At 49.4% G+C, this 17123-nt stretch overlaps 1 protein-coding gene across 4 annotated transcripts in view; it reads right to left on the bottom strand.

The window, feature by feature from the left end:
- Positions 1-2184: 2184 nt before the first annotated feature.
- UHRF1 (ubiquitin like with PHD and ring finger domains 1) overlaps positions 2185-17123 on the bottom strand; it is a 40566-nt gene continuing 25627 nt past the window's right edge. For all 4 annotated transcript variants that reach the window (XM_037505136.2, XM_037505137.2, XM_037505138.2 and 1 more), the window contains 12 exons: positions 15502-15602; positions 15199-15385; positions 14292-14415; positions 14086-14193; positions 13760-13864; positions 12874-12980; positions 10926-11088; positions 10684-10821; positions 8991-9150; positions 8754-8908; positions 7064-7168; positions 2185-3655 (listed from right to left, as the gene is read on the bottom strand). In XM_037505136.2, coding sequence (XP_037361033.1) covers positions 3509-3655; positions 7064-7168; positions 8754-8908; positions 8991-9150; positions 10684-10821; positions 10926-11088; positions 12874-12980; positions 13760-13864; positions 14086-14193; positions 14292-14415; positions 15199-15385; positions 15502-15602 — 1600 coding nt within the window. In that variant the 3' untranslated portion in view covers positions 2185-3508. The remainder of the gene's footprint in view (positions 3656-7063; positions 7169-8753; positions 8909-8990; positions 9151-10683; positions 10822-10925; positions 11089-12873; positions 12981-13759; positions 13865-14085; positions 14194-14291; positions 14416-15198; positions 15386-15501; positions 15603-17123) is intronic.

The raw sequence follows: 17123 nt of genomic DNA, 5'->3' as shown, positions 1-17123 counted from the left end.
AATATTCTAGATTAAACAGAATGTTCTGGATTTACATGGAGTGTTCTGGAATGTTCAGCAATTACAGGTGATATTTGCACAACTATGTGAGTACACTAAAAACCACTGGACTGTAAACTTTAAGTGGGTGAACTTATGGCACCTAAAATATCTCAGTAAAGCAGTTGTGAAAAAATTAACAATCTACCAGGAAAGAAATGTCTAATGTCACCGTTTCTCAAGTGGTTTCACAAAGACACTTTTCTGGGTTTGCTAATTTTTAACAATGACATTGTACTTAACTTTTTTTTCTTTTAAAGATTTATTTATGCGTACAAGAGCTGGCGTGTAAGCCAGAGATGCCAGGGGTGAGAGGATTCACCAGAGACAGAGTAGGGAGCAGAACAGGCGGATCTACTGAAACACTGCTGAGGGAGCAACGGGCGAGACAGGAGAGGTCTGCTGCACAACATGGGTCACATCTCTGGCCAGGGATCAAACTCATTTTTCAGTGGCTGGCTGCGGACAGCTACATAGGGCTGAGACTTAACCCTTTGCGCCACCAGGGAGGCCCATTGTATTTATCTTTTAAAATGAGAGAAACATTCAAAAAGCCAGCAAGCTCAGCAATCATAATTGGCCTTCTTCGGTGTGTTCAGGCCCCAGGTAGGTAGGGTTCATCTGAGGATATCTTAGTTCCCTTCATTCCTCAGTCAGGTATCGTTCCTATTTTTATTGCAAGTTCATACCTGACATTTTTTTAGATATTATTTGTATACTTACAATTTACCTATGAAGGGTTACAATTAGAAGCATTCTTGGTATATCCAGATATGCACAACCATTACCCAGTGTATTTCATCACCTCAAAAAGAAGCCCCTTCAGTGATTACCTCCCATCTCACCATACTCTGTCCCAGTATTAAATGATCACTAATCTTTCTGTCCCTTTAGACCTGTGTTGGACATTATATAGGAAGGAAATCATAGCATATATGATCTTTTGTCACCACTTCTTTCACTTAGCATCATGTTTTCAAAGACACACTTTGACATGCCTTAAGGACTAAGAGTCAGACCTTTTTTCTGTTGATTCAATCAGATCTGCCCCCATCATTACTTGACTATCAACAAAAGGGGGTTACAGTAGGTAAGAGGTAAATATAGTCGACCTTGAACAACACAGGCCCACTTATAGGTTGATTTTTTATTAACAGATTTAACCAATGTTGATTTAATCTATGCATGCTTAAGCATGGAAACACAGGGCGACTAGTAAGTTATACTCAGATTTTTTTATTGTGCAGGGATAGGTACCCCTAACCCCGGGGTTGTTCAAGGGTCAAGTGTAATTGCATCTGCAGAATTTAGCACTATTGCCTTTCCTGGAGCTTATTTTTAAACACGCCTAATCTTTGGCCTCTGACTTCTGCTGCTGGAAATTGCATTTCATGCCCACAGTCCCCATACCTCTCGGTGTGCCCAATTTTCCCCTGGCCTACAGGAAATCCCCGCCTAAGGTAAAGTGATTCTTTTGTTGATTATTCTGGCTGGTGACACCCAGACAAGGTAGAGCTGGTCTTTAAGCTGGAGCCCACCACAATGACCACAATGTAAGTGGGGACACCCCCCTCGATAAGAATCAGTGGCCCTCCCAATTCTTAGATGGAAGGTGGGGTTTGGCTCCACAGCGGTCGTTTGCTGTATATATAAAGTTAGGAGTCACTGATCTCCTGGGTCTCAGGCTTCTCATCCACAAAGTGGGACTGACGATGCCTGTTAATTGTCTCCTGGGGTTTTTGCCAAGAGAAAATGAAATATAGTTGACTCGTGAACCACATGAGTTTGAACTGCAGGGGTCCACGTAAATGAGAAATTTTTCCATCCCAGGTTCCCCATTCAGCCGATCTTGGATATTGGTTGTTTGAACCCAAAGTTTGTGAGCCGGCAGATACCAAGAGGTGCCTGTAAAAGACTTGAGCACCCTCAGATTTTGGCAGCCACAGGAGCCCTGGAACACCCCAAATGACAACTGTTGTTAAGTTTTGAGGCAGGGGAATCAAAGTTATATTCAGATTGTGTGTGTAGGGGTGTCACAGTTCCTTACGCCCCAAGTTGTTCAAGTCAACTGTAGGTACAAAAGAGACCAGCGGACTACAAGGCGATTTGCAAATAGGGAAGACACAACCAAATACATCTGTAAAAAACATTTATTTTAAGAATCTAAAATCTGGACAAAGAATATTGAAATTATTAGAAAAAGCCTACACAGGATTTTGTTGTTTTTCCTAATACATTAACAATCTAATAAGAAAAAAAAACCCAAAACGTTTAAAACATGTTGCTCCAGTTTGTCTGCAGTTATGTGATTTAAAATATCCCTGTTCTATTGAGGTATAAGCTGCAAACTTTGGTAAAGTTAGAAAAATTAACAAATCCATCCCAAAAAACAAAAACAACCAAACCCTAAGTTATATAGCTTTCTTGGTACATATACAGTAACTACAAAAAAAAATTTCATTTAGAAAGTGTTCATTAAAAAGAAAAAAAATCCCCTCTTGTAAATTCTCAATTGGTGGGTTGAAATTTCAATTATTAAAGTATCACAAAACTCAAACCATCCCCAAATACTCACCCAGTATTGGAAAGAATGGGTTGACCAGCTTTATAATCTGGTTGGCATTTTTGACAATTCAGTGCTTAAAAAAAAAAAAAAAGCCCCCATGTTTAGAAAGAAAGAAAGAACCCAAGGCACTTGAACATGGCTTCATGCGTCTGCTTCCGGCGTGTTCCGGGCGGGGCACGCCCAGCCCCCACGTGGAGGAGTCCAGCAGAGGTAGTTACGGGTGCCCTCGACTCTCTGTTCACACAGACAGAGGACTGGGCGTGCGGATCTTAAACACAAAAGCAGACCAGTGGGGATGGCTTCATGGCAAGAGTTCAGACTGGGCCAGGCAGGATTTTTCCTCTTTACTTTCAACAACTTCTGGATGGATGACGGCCAGGCCACCCAGGACCACCACAGGGCACATCTGTCTGATGTTAAAAGGTGATGAAGAGATGCAAAAAGGTAGTCAGGGAGATGTGCCTGCTTTCACCTTTGAGGGCCAAAACCACAAATCTTGAAAAGATTGATCTGAGCAGCAGGTCCCTTTCTTGCTAGTCAACGGCAGGAACTTCTGAAGAACTTGACATTGAGAACGTAAGCGGCCTTCACGCCAAGTCATTTCTAATTCCATCTCCAGAAAAAAAATTTTTTTGCTGATAAAATGTAGGCTTTATGTTTTTTAAAATCCCAAATAAAACACTTGAGAAGTCCAACTTTCTTTCTCTTAACCATAATACAAATTCCTGAAATTTTATAGTTACAAAAAAGAAAAAAGAAACAAAACCAGGAAGACAAGGCTTTTGAGGAAGTAGAGGGAAAAGCTACATGTTTAAGTTAAGCCTGCTAAAAACAAAAGAAAGGGATAAAGATCCCTTTTAAAAGGGGTTTCCAAAAAAACGCCCGGTGACAAGTGCTTGAGGATCACCGTCCGTTGCCGTAGCCAGGGAAGAGCTGATTGAGGACGGTCTGCAGTGGCTGGTTCACCTGCATGGAGTAGCTTCGGCCCAGGTCGTAGCGGCAAGCCGGGCAGCTGAACACCTGTGCCCTGAAGGATCTGTCCAAGCAATCCTACGAGAGAGGGCAGGGAGATGCACAGTCTTGCCACCCCTGTCCCGGGGAGGAATCTGGAGCAATCACTGACTGCCCACAGCATCCAGAGGCCGGCCCCAGTCGCACTTTCTACCACTTATCTGGCCTCCCCAGGGGCCCTCAGACTTCAAGCTTATCCTGGCTGCCAGGCCTTCACACTTGCAGGTCACACCACATGACAGTGTGCCCCCTGGCTTAGGCCTGGACCCCACTCACCCCCTCAGAGGGCCTTCCCTAGTGACCTGTGGCACCAGAGGCAGCCCCACTACCATCAGTCCTATCCTCTCACCCTGGTGGTCTCCAACACAGCATCTCCACCTTCTGGAATCATCTTGTTTACTACAGTCATGTGTCACTTAATGATGTCTTGGTCAATGATGGACCACACTGATGACAGTCGTCTCTACTGGCTGTACCATCTAGCCTAGGTGCATAATAGGGTGTATAATAGGGTGTACCATCTCGGTTTGCGTAACTACACTCAATGACATTTGAACAATGACCAAGTCGCCTACGATGTGTCCTGTCAGTAAGCTAAGTGTGAACGCAGCATGCCTGTGTGAAATAGACCAGACGTTCCCTGTGGTTTCTGACACTCCCAGCATAAGCACTAAGGACCCGATACTTAGCAGGTGCTCAATAAACATGCATGATGAGAAGGGGGGAAGAGGAAGAAATGTTGGTGGGAGAGCCAGGTTTCTAGGTTCAAACTCAATCCTCAGCCAACTGCTGCCTAGTGGGCAAAGTCAGGTAGAAACAGGGTTGTGTGGCTGATGGGTCCAGAAGAGTCAACTTCCCAATCAGGAAGACACCATACAGCTGGCCAGAGTCAACGCACACAGGTAGGCAGGTAGCTGCCTGCACATGACACCTGAAGACCACTGCCCCGTGCAGGTTGCTGCTTTTGCTTCCTATTTTTAAAAAACTCCTGAATTCTCTTTTCAGTACAGACTCTAGCCTTGATAACAGGACAAAAGGTAGTTCTTTCTGCTCAACATGACTAAGACTCAGGTATTCATTCAAACTCAGGTTGTGGATGGCAGAATGATTCACAATGGTCAAAAGATAGAAACAAGCCCAGCGTCCATGGATGGATGAGGGGATACGCAGAACGTGGTCCAGCCATACAACAGAATACAATTCAGCCTTAAAGAGGAAATTCTGGGGCCTCCCCCAGTGGCACAGAGGTTGAGTGCTGGGCTGTGAAGCTGTCCGCAGCCTTGCAGCCCCAGTTCAATGCCCGGCCGCGGGGCGAGGGTCCCACGCGGCGCGGCAGACCTCACCTGCCGCCCGCTGCTCCCCTCAGCAGTGTATTTCGTAGGTCTGCCTGTTCTGTTCCCTGCTCTGTCTCTGGTGAATCCTCTCACCCTCCCGCACTTCTGACTGTACCTAGTGCTTGTATGTATAAATAAATAAATAAATCTTAAAAAAAAAAAAAAAAAAAAAAAAGGAAATTCTGACACATGCTAGGTGGATGAACTTTGAAGATATTGTCAAGGATGATGTGATCCCACTCACAAGCACTTCCTAGAGTCACATCCAGAGAGACAGGAAGTAGAAGGTAAGTGCCAGGAGCTGGGGAGGGGAGTTAGTGTTTAATGAAGACAGAGATACAGTGTAGGAAGATGAGGAAGTTCTGGAGACGGAGGGTAGGGATGGCTGAACGACAATGTGAATGTATTTAATGCCACGCTGACGTGCACCTTTAACGATTATGATAGCACATTTATAACGTAATAGAGCAAAAATATCAGGTGCAGGGACATCTAGGTAGAGCTGCTTTCCCATAACTCCTCAGATACTGAGCTCCTGAGAGAAGTAGTGACGGTAACATGGACAGATGGGACAGACACATAAATGCCAGTAGTGTCCCTCCTCCTGCCTAGTGGCATGGCGCTTGCACAGTGGGCCAGCCTGACTCCAGGACGTTCCGTGCCCTGGAATCCCAGCAATCTGCTCCATCCTCACAGAGCCAGCCAGACATGACCTTCTGCAAGCTCCTCTGCGCCTCCTGCCCGCACGCAGGCCTGGAGCACTTCAGCATGGGCCTCACGGAGCCAGAAGCCACTCAAGGGGTAAACGCACCCCTTTCACCAGGGGCAACTGAAGCAGAGTGGGCAGGTGGTTTCCAATTCCAGAGCCAGTGGGGACAGAGGCAGGAGTGAAACTGCCTGCTGATCCTCAGAACTCTCACCCTTTTGCAACAAGCCTCTGAGCCTATCCTCAGGCTACACAAAGGCATTCACCTAGGGGAACTCAGGCTACAGAGCGGATTAGCTGGACCTGAAGGTAGAACGGCAAAGGGCCTGGAGGCCCTATTCCTCACAGTGGTCTCAGTCCCTCCCCTGCAAGGCAGATTGTCAAGACTGAAAGCAAAACTTCCAGCAGCTCAGACCAAAGGTGACTGGGAGGTGGGAAGAGACCCTTACAAAACCGCCTGCCTGCACTGCCCTTCAGTCCCTACTGACCAACTCTGGCCAGAGGACACTGCAAAGAAACCACGGATAAACATCAGCATTGCTCAACTGGACACCTGCAGGAGAAAGCCAGGAACATTGGGGATGCTCCTGGCACCAGGTAGAGGGAGTCAGAGATGCTGCTCAGCACCCCCAACATGCTCAGGATGCCTCCAGCAAAAACAAGAATGATCTGGTCCGGATGTCAGCCAGTGCCAGGATAAGAAACCAGTCAAGTGCCATCTCAGCCACTCTCAACCTCGTTTAATCCGGTGGTTTTCCTCTTAAGACTAACCAAGGGCCAGAGGCTGCAACCTCCACTGCATGGTCCAGCTCCCCAGCCCCTTGCTCCCTACCAGCCCCAGCTGTTCCAACCTCCTGCCTGGCCAGGCTTCTGCATATGACATTCTGCATCCCTCCTGCTCCTCTTGGGCACAGATACCTAAACTTCCCCATCCTGGCCCACAGCACACTTAGTCACTTTTTATGTCCAGATCACAGAGGATAGAACTGTTCCCCATTCTCTCCCACCTGGAGCCCCAGGCAAGTAGAAGGCTGGGGGGATGTTCCAGAGGGGAGGTGAGAACCAGCCAATGGATCCTAATGGAGACAGGCAAGAGTTCATTGAAGGGACAGCAGAGGGCTGGGGAGGCCCAGGCAGAAAGTTTGTGTTTTATCCCAGAGCACTGAGGAAGCCTGGAGGACAGGCACAGGGGAGTGGGGCGATGGGCGTCCATGATAAAGACCAGCAGGCCGCCAGAAAACAGACAGCAAAGCCCCGAGAAGGGCCTGGAGCCCCGGAGAGAAGCAGCAATGCAGACAAGCCTGCGTCAGCAGTGGCAGGGCTTCGGGTCATCTCCACCCCCTGCCCCCACCCGGGGATCCCTCGGCCACTTCCAGAACAGAAAGCCCCACTTTCCACCCTTCTCACCTTGCACACGTTATGCTGACAAACGGTCGTGATTGGGCGGAACACCAGTTCCTGGCAACAGATGCACTGGAACGTTTCCTCCACTTTGCTCAGGAATTTCTGAAACTAAAGGAAAGCCCACACATGAGCCAGATAACCACCACCCTCCAGGGGTTCTCCCGTGAAGCACTGGCCCAGGGCCTGAATTACATCCCTTGGCTCCCACCCCCAGGAAGAGAGAATGGTTGTGATGCCCACTTTTTTTTCTATTTTTCTTTTCTTTTTCTTTGTTTCTTTTATATATTTTTTACATCATTTTTCATTTTTGCACAATGCATGCATTTTCATCTTGATTATAGTTCCCACCCCCCTTATTTTGACCCCCCTTATTTTTACAGTTCCCACCCCCCTTATTTTGACCATAATCCCTCCTAGCCCTCCCCCTGGATGCCCATTTTAAGAGAGAAAAGAGGAGGCCCAGGGAGGCACAGCCATGCCCAGGTCCCCTCCTTGCGCTGAGACAGGCCGGAGTTATGGTGAAAGGCCCTGAGCGGGAGCAGCCAACCCCAGGGCACAGCCAGGGTCCATCAGCTCAACAGCCAGGGCCCAGTGGTGGGTTAAATACAGGGACCTGGAGCCCAGGGTAAGAGACCCGAGGCGGAACAGATGGAGACAGAGACGCTGAGCAGCACATGGGGGAGAACAGCAGGGAGGTGGGGTGTGGGGAGGGTGGGAGCTGCCCTGCAATGCTGGGGTCAGAGGGCGCCACAGAGAGGGTGGCCTGCAGGACATGAGGTGGCTGAATTGTGGCCCCCAACACACCCACGTCACATCTGGGGCTCGTGGACATGTCACCTCACATGGCAAAAGCGTCTTTGCAGTGGGGATGAAGTTGAGACCCCTGAGGTAAGGAGCATCCTGGATCCCCGGGGCCCCGGTGTCCCCATGAGGTTCCTTATAGAGGGAGGAGGAGGGTTTGATGCAGAGAGACAGAAAGAGGCTGCGCTGCTGGCTGTGAGGACAGAGGAAGGGCCTGAGCTCAGGAAAGGGGTATCTCTAAGAGGCTGGAAAGGGGATCCCATGGAGCCTCAAGAGGAGCCAGCCTGCCTACATCTGGGTTTTAATTCCTGAAGACACATTTGTAAGTGCAGCCACAGGGGGAAGAGGCTGAGTCAAGAAGGGAGGGAGGAAGTGCTCTAGGGAGGATGTGGGAAGGCACAAGCCCTACAAAGGAATGACCAGAAAGAGTCCAGCAGGAGGACATTGGCAGGAACAGGCAGCCGGCCCAGGGCTCATAGGGTTTGGGTTGACTCAAGGATAGCAATTCCTATGGCAGAGGACACCAAGGCATTAGCTGACGTGGTGGGCCTCAAAAGCACCGTAAATAAGATAATCTAGACACAAACAAACCAACACCGACTCCACTGTACCAGGTCCCCAGAGGAGTCACATCCATACAGGCAGGAGTGGATGGTGGGGGCGGGGCGGGGAAAGGTGGGAGCTAGTGTTTAATGGGGACAGTTTTGGTCAGGAACTATGAGAAAGTTCTGGGACTGGATGGTGAGGACGCTGCACAGCCATGTGACCGTGTTTAACGTGGGTGAACTTCAATAGGTCAGGATGGTTAATTTCATGTTACATCTACACACACACAAGCACATACACACATGCGCGAGGGGCCACAGAGGCCGCCAGGCCCTGCGGGGCTCACCGGGCCATCCTTGAGCGACCTCTGGATCTCATTCCACAGCTTGGCGTTGCTCTTGTCCTCCTTGATGAGGCTGCTCTGCTGTGCCGTGAGGCTGTAGGGCTCTACTTTGCTCTTCTTGGGTGTCCCTCGAGGGGACCCACTGCTGGATTTGCCACCTGCTAGGACAGAAAGGGTGGGTGAGGGCAGCGGGGGACCCCCACCTGGTGACAACCCGCGGGGACACGCGCGGGCGCCCACCTGTGGATTTGCTCTTCCGCTTGCCCTTGCCCTTCTTGGGGGACGTGAAGGCCTCGTCCTCCTCCTCCTCCTCCTCCTCCTCCGTGTCCTCAGCCACCCTCTTGCGGTTCTCCTTCTCTTTCTCCTTCCTGGCCAGGGCCTCCAAATAGCCTTCAGGATACTGTGCAGGGGGACAGGTGGTGAAGAGCAAGCTTTAGTCCCAGTCACCTGGGTCTCCTTAGGGGCGGGAGGCATCCTCCCCCACCACCTGGCACCTCTTTGTGCTTCCTGCCACCTCCCTATCATACTCACCTCCTTGCCACTCCCTCCCAGCCCTTAGAGACACCATGATCTGACCCAGCTGAGGGGCCTCCCCTACTCAGCCTGGTGTCTCCGGCAATAGCTCACTAATCGCAGCCATTTACCTGGAATAAAGGCCTCAGGTACCATCCGCCAGGCAGGGTGGAGGTGAGGTATTAAATGAGATAATGCTTAGTATTAGCAGATGCTTAGCAACAGAGTAGGCAAATAAGATAGGTTTATTATCTTATTTAATTAAGTTAGGGGCAGGAATACTTTTCCAACAGGAGCCAAAGAGTAAAAATTTCCAGCTTTGTGGGAAATAGTGAGAGCTTGACTATTATTCAAAAGCAGGCATGCTCATAAGTGAGTGAAACAACTGGCCCCAGGGCCTTAGCTTGCCAATCCATACCCCAACCAAGATTCTGATGCATCGTGGGGTCCTCAGACCCTAACAGTTATTCAGACTCCACCTCTAAGGACCCTACACAGTCCTGTCTGACTGCCAGATAAGACATCAAGAAATGTCTACAGATATTTAGCAACATTAAGTCGCAATGATGATTGAAGTCATAAATCAGAACCCTATTTCCAGCTGAAGCTGATGCCCTATCCCAGGGTCCCCAGGCTACTTCCCCCACCCACCTCAGCTTCTGAAATTCCCTGTGGTACAAACATGTTCAAAAGGCAACTTGCTGTGACCCCCCCCACCCCCAGGGCGTAGGCACTAGCAGACTCTCAATAGCAATTAAGATTCCTTAAATAGTCCCACAACAATTTATCAGCTGTAGAGCATCTCACCATAATGAACAGAAAATACCATAATTATAGTGCAAAAGAGCTGTATTCCCGCTTTGGGTAAACTCTGGAAGAGTCTGTTGCTATGAAGAGGTGAGCAATTGCTCCAAGGGGCTATTCCTTCTATCTTCACATCCAGTGCTCTCTATTTCAAGATTTTGGTTGGTTTGTCCCTGCTTGTTTTTTTCTCTTTGTAAGTTGGGGTTTACTTTTGAGGGGAAGGGGGAGAAATAGGGCCGAGTGAAGAGCAGAGGAGACTGGATTCCAAACTAATTTTGGACAAGCTCCTCTTCTAATACTGTGATAACGAAGTCTAGATTAGAACTGTAAAACTGTGAATGGAAAGACATAAAGAGGCAAAAACACGACCAGCTGGTGCCAGTGTCCACCAGCTAAGGAAGAGAAAGGCCTCAGGCAGCAAGGTGACAGCTGTTTGGAATCTGGAATGGGAGAAACCCAGGAGCGCTTCAGGCCTGGAACCAATACTTGGGCTGGCTGCTGTCATGAGCCCCAGAAGCTGACCCATCATGACAAGCCCATGACTACCAGACACTAACGACCAGGAAGAGGGCAGAGCTGGCACCCCCACACCCCAGTGAGTCCAGCCAGGCCGCACCTGCATGGTCAGCCCCAGCTTCTTGATCCGGTCCTTCCCTTCCTTGGTCCAGGGGCCGGGTTCATCGTCATCTCTCCGCAGGAGATAGCGCCACACCAGAAAGCCAGATTTCCCCTTCTCGGGCCAGTACCTCACGACCTGCAGGAAGTGAGGACCAAGGTCAGAGACATCTCACACCCTTGGTGGCCACAACAGAGGGGCCATGGCTTCCCTCCCCTCCCCCAGCAGGCAGGAGCATTCACCTTGTAGATGCCGTCGTACCGGTTGCCCTCAGCGGGGGCGTACTTGCTGTGCTTGCCGCCCTTGACATTCCGCACCACCCTGACCGGCTTCCCTGACCTCCAGTCCTTGGCCTCAGCCCCTTTGCGGTCGTTGATGGGGGCACTGCAGTTCAGAGCCAGCGCCCTGCGGGGAGAGGCAGGAACCTGTGCATTGTAGTTGGGCTGCATTTCCCAAGAAGGGAGGCCCAGTCCTAAGCCCTAGAACCTGTGAGCACGGCCTTTGGAAACAGGGTGCTTGCAGAGGGAGTTCAAGCCAGAATGGATGAAGGGGGCCCTAAATCTCATGACCAGTATCCTATATGCAAAGGGAAATCTAGACACACACCAGCAGGGAGGCCATGGGAAGATGGAGGATGAGGGCTGAGGATGTGTCTGGAAGCCATGAGGCTGCTAGGATTGCTAGCAGCCACGAGAGTCAAGGAGTGGGAAGAGGGACTCTCCAGGTTTCAGGGGAGCACAGTCTTGCTGTCACCTTGATTTCAGACTTTGGGCACAGAGAACTGTGCAAGGGGAAATTCCTACTGCTCTTAAAACCCCAGGTTCAGGGTATTTTGTTACTGGTGTCACAGGACACTAACACACCACCAGGTAAGAGGCCATCAGGAGGAGAAGAGGCATTGCTTCTCGGGCTTTTGGCTAAGATCCAGCGTGACAAAGAAAAGAGGCGGCGCAAAAGCACATGCCTGGCCAGCAGGTCTGTCCCAGCAGGGCCACCGAGGCCGGGTGACCAGGGCAGAGGTCAGGCTCGCCACTGACGCAATGGGGCTGCTTCCTCGGGGATGAAAGAAAAACTAGCCGCCACGAGACATTGTTCTCTCTGCACAAGCACATGTGAGGAATGGATTTCATGGTGCTTTGCATCTGAGCACTTAAAGTAAGCGCATGAGCAGTTCCTCACGTCATTAAACCTCTCCTAAAAATGGAATTTTTAACGTCTACTCAAATTAAAATATTCCATTAGAGAAAAGAATGTACTACAATGGACTCTTCCTTATTTTCTATTGCTATTTTGTTCTTTTAGTAAACAAGACACATGAAATTCTCACCTCCTGTCAATCATGACCTATAGGGTCTTTTCAATGTGGATCTTTAGGGTCATGAGAAAAGACAGACACAAGGCTCTATAGAGAGAGGGAAACTTTCCAGAAATATATATTTCTACCAATAGTGGAATACTGTTGGCATGACTTGGCATTTGCAAACATTTTTAAATTCTTGACCCATACTGTAGGGGAAAAGAAACAGTGTTGTACCAATGCTTGAACTTGTATTTATTTGATTACTGAAACTGAACAGTTTGTCATAGTCGTTAGAGATGTGCATCTCTTTGGGGAATTATTTTTATGTCTTTTGATTTTTTAAAATTAGTTTTTCTTAATGATTTGCAACAACTTTAAATTAAGGACATAACCATCACGGTCATATTTTGATGGAATTTATTGATGCAATTTATGAAGTGTACATCATCAAATCTCTGTCTTTTCTTTTGGGCTTTCTGATGCATTTCACACTTAAAAAGTCCTCCAGCATCCTGCCAACTCACCTTCCACTTGGATTTGCAAATAAAGTTTTACTGGAACACAGCCCTGCTCACTCATTTACACATGGTCTGTGTCTGCTCTTGTGCTATGATGGCAGCTGAGCAGCTGCAATAGAAGAAACCTGCATAAAATAGCAACTATTACCTGGCCTTTAGGGGGAAAGTCTGCTTTAATGCATCTGAAACACTCTCAAGTCTTAAGCAGAGAAGGGGAAAAAATGGATGTTCAGCATCCCTACTTCCATCACACTCATCACAGGAGTCTAACTTTCTGGACATGACACCCCAAAAGAACATCTCCTACTGCCCATGTGGCTGCCAGAGGACAGAGAAGAACGTCAGAGAAGAAGAAAACCTGCTTTCACAAACCTGTTAGTGTTGGTGAGTTTCTGATCACAGGACTGTTCTGCAGTCCGCTTGTTGCCAGAAAGGTCTCGGCCACCGCTACCTGTGTAGGTGAAAAAGTTCCCATGGTCCTAAAACAGACAGAAGGGCTGGGTGAGCATTCGGCAGAGGAGAGAAGCGCCACTGCAAAGAGACCCCGCACACCCATCAGGATGGCAACTGCCAGGAACAGAAACTGGTGTTGGGGAGGATGTGGAGGAACTGGAAACCTTGTAACGGCTGGTGGGAACGTGGGATGGTGCAATGTGGGAAATGTATGAAAGGGCCTCAGAGATTTAAAAACAATAACCTCAGTACTCAGCAATTCCACTTATAGGGATACACTCCCCAGAGGAATTAAGGCAAGGTCTTGAAGTGATAGTTGCAGTGATGTTCATACTGCAACGGTTCACAACAGCAAAATCACAGAAACAACTGGCTACCAATATGTGAATGGATAAGCAAAATATGGTCTATCCATGCGGTGGAATATTACTCAGCCTTAAAAAAGGAAGGTGAGTCTGACACACACACAACCACATGGATGAATCATGAAGACATGACGCTCAATAAAATAAGTCACACACAGAAGGAGGGCCCTAAAGGAGTCACATCCATAGAGACAAGAAGTAGAAAGGTGGTGCCAGGAGCGGGAGGAGGGGGGAAAGGGAGTTAGTGTTTAATGGGGCAGAGTTTCATTTGGTGAAAGATGAGAAAGTTCTTGAGATGGACGGTGGGGACGGCTGCACAACAGCATAAATGCACTTAATGCCAACAACTGCACTTAAAAATTATTAAAATGGCAAAATTTGTTTTTACATTTGCCACCCCCCCCCAAAAAAAAAAAATCAACCAATCCCGCCACACTCACCACGTCATCCTCATACCCTCCAGCCAGGACCAGGGAGTAGGCCCCATCATTGCTCCGGCCATGGATGCCTGCCACGTGAGGCCGGTGGACTCCTGATTCGCTGACCTGTGATAACACCGAGCAATAAACTGCACTTTCTGGACTGACAGCTGTAGAAACCCGTCAACCCACCCCTTCCCCCCGCCTCCAGAGCCAGTGACCCAATTCTGAGCTACAGCACAGAAAGAGCCGGCTTATATTCCAGCCCTGCCACTTGCTCTGGAAGCAGCTTCTGGAAGGCTAGCACCTATAAGCCAAGCCCCGGGTCCCAGGATGTTCACAGGTACCTGGACTCTGAACCTCCACATGGTGCCCACGGGGATCCCTGGGATGGGTCCATAGTGGTTGGATGGTACGATGGTGCACTCCTTGGTGCGTCCCACACAGGCCATGCCCTGCTCATTCCAGAGGCAGAGAGGGAAGAGCAAGTTGAGTGTGAGCAGGAAGGCATGGAGGGAGGGCAGGAGCACGAGCAAAGAGAGGAGCCTCTCACCTTGCCCCAGTCCCGTCGGGAGGACGATGTGGCCGATGCCATCTTAGCCTTCTTCTTGCTCTCTTTCAGCTTCTCCCCTGCCAGTACTACCTCGCTGGCATCATTTCGACACTCAGGACAGTACCTAGAACAGGGATGTCACCTTCTATGTGAAAGCCCATCCCTTCCTTGTTGGCCTGCCCATTCCACGGGCCCCACACTGCAGACTCGCCATCTGTCTCCTGGCTCCCTGCTGTCCTGTGCTATGCAAGGTGGGGGCCATTTAAATTCAAATACGTCTGGTTCCTTGGTCTTACGTACTACACCAAAGGTCCTTGATAGCCATGTGTAGCTAGTGGTGACCTGATGGACGGCACAGATCAAAAGCACATCCATCATCACGGAACATGCTATTGGTCAGCAAGCCCTTATCCCGCTCCTGCTGAGATTCCACAGTGCCTCCCAATAACACGGGTAAATCCAGTGGGAACACATGGGCATTTCAATAGGCATCATCTCACTGCCGTGGACTCAATTTTGACATCTCTACAAACCATGGGGGATGTGGTGTGCAAGCAGCAGCCACTCCCCAGCTACAGGAACAGCTTCTTTAACACAGGAGTGCCTTGACAGAGCCCAGCACATCACAAGCTTCTGGCCGCGTCAGCAGTCACCTTTAACACGCGCCGAGAACATCATAGTGAAGAGGCCTGGGGCACAGGGGACAGCAGCTCCCTGCGTCTAACCTGCCAGGACTCCTTCCCTGCACTTATTTGAGGCCTAAGTCCCCATTTCTTATTGTCCCTTTCAGGCTTACTGGGTGACAGGCATTAGCCTCATTTCTTGGCATCCTGCACCCCGACCCGGATGGCTGAGTGCCCACAGCCCCGAGCTGTCTCTGGCATGGGCAGGGTCTCTGTCCACTCACCACTCGTCCTCCTTGGGAATGCTGCTGAGGGGCGGGCAGAGGCAGTAGATGTGGAAGGCCATGTCGCACTCGTCGCACATGAGCTGCTTGTCGGGGTCCTGCTTGCCGCCGCACAGGTGGCAGGCACACACCCGGCAGGCCTTGCTCTCGTCGTCCTTGCACTGCTTGCAGGAGGGCCCGCTCTTCCCTGGGCATGAGGGCAGAGTCAGCTCAAGTGGTACCACGTCAAGGATGATAGGAGCCCCTACCCCGCCCCACCCCTGGCCTGCCTGGGAGACTCGCTGGGACAGGGTCAGAACTCACTTCTCAATGGATTCTCCACCACGGGGCTCCCCTCGCCTGGGCGCTCAATCTTGAAAACTTCATCCACAAAGATCACCCGACAGTCGTTGAGATAATCACCCCTGTGAGAGACAAGCTGTCAGAACAGCCTGGCTGGCCAGCCCACCCGGAAGCCTGAGAGGGATTTTACCCTGACACATTTGGGGGCACAGAACACCTCTGGCTCCAGTTACATCACATTAGAGCTCTCCCAGGGTCCCCTACATTTGCTTGGCTACCTCCCTTGCCAATTCTAGTCCTACCAAGTCAGACACAACATCCAGGCTGCACCTAAGCTGGAGCTTCATCACATGATGCACTTGAGAGGAAGTTCTAGCCTTCCAATGAAACAGGGTCCAACATGTAAAAACCATAAAAGCCAAGTCTGATCAATGTTACATTAAAATTCTCTCCTTTAAGTTAAAACCACCCCCAGGGGGCCTACCCTGGTGGCGCAGCGGTTGAGCGCTGGGCTACGAGGCTGCCCCCAGCCTCTGCAGCGCTGGTTCGTTCCCCAGCCACCGGTGAGGGTCCCACAAAAAAAAAAAAACACCCAGGGATCAATACAACTTCCAATTTAGTAAACTCAGATGGAAGTCAAATATGGACCACATACAGATGTGTAATTTTACATGTTCTAACAACCACATTCAAAAAGTGAAAACAGATGGAACCAATTTGAATGTTTGATGTAACCCAGTGTACACAAAATATTATTTCAAAATATAATGGTAAGAGAATTATTTTTTTATAAAAGAGTGGAAATTTATTTTTTTTTAAGATTTATTTATTTATACAAGAACTGGGGTACAGTGTGAGGCGCAGGAGGGTGAGAGAATTCACCAGAGACAGAGCGGGGAGCAGAACAGGCAAACAGACCGAAATCACTGCTGAGGGGAGCAGTGGGCAAGGCAGGAGAGGTCTGCCGCGCCATGTGGGTTTCTCCCTAGCCGGCCAGGAATTGAACCCACGCTGCAGAGGCTGTGGGCAGCTTCACAACGCTGCGCACAACCCACTGCGCCACCGGGGAGGCCCATGATTAGAGAATTATTAATGAGCTATTTTATATTGCTTTTCGCCACACTCAGCCTCAAAATCCGATGTGTATTTCGCGCTTAAGGCACATCTCAATTTATACTGGCCACACTGCAAGGGTTCAGAACAAAGGGTTAGTCAGCACTGGGCCAGTTCTATCCACCAGTTCATGTGAACACAGGTCCAGGGAACACAGAAAGGACACCATGAAGGTGCAGAAGGCAAACTCCGATTGTGAAAAGTCATTGAAATTAACCAGGTTTCCTTGACAAATAGAGTTAAGAAAAAGAAGGGGGGACATGCAGAAAGATCAAAAGAAATTTATTTTTTTTAAGGATTTATTTTTATTTATGCATATAAGAACTACAGTGTACACCAGAGGTGCGGGGGATAAGGGGATTCACCGGGAAGCAGAGCAGCGGATCTACTGAGATACACTGCTGAGGGGAACAGCAAGCAAGACAGAAGAGTTCTGCTGTGCCACGTGGGTCAGCTCCCAGGCCGGGGATCCCCAGATTAAAAGGAATTTAAAAGATATATATCAGCTTAACTGAAATCTGTAGATATAT

Source organism: Talpa occidentalis, unplaced genomic scaffold (genome assembly GCF_014898055.3).
Source record: "Talpa occidentalis isolate TD23 unplaced genomic scaffold, MPIMG_talOcc4v2.1 talOcc4.12, whole genome shotgun sequence".
Taxonomy (NCBI): Eukaryota; Metazoa; Chordata; class Mammalia; order Eulipotyphla; family Talpidae; genus Talpa; species Talpa occidentalis.
This window is presented reverse-complemented; position numbering and strand designations above follow the sequence as displayed.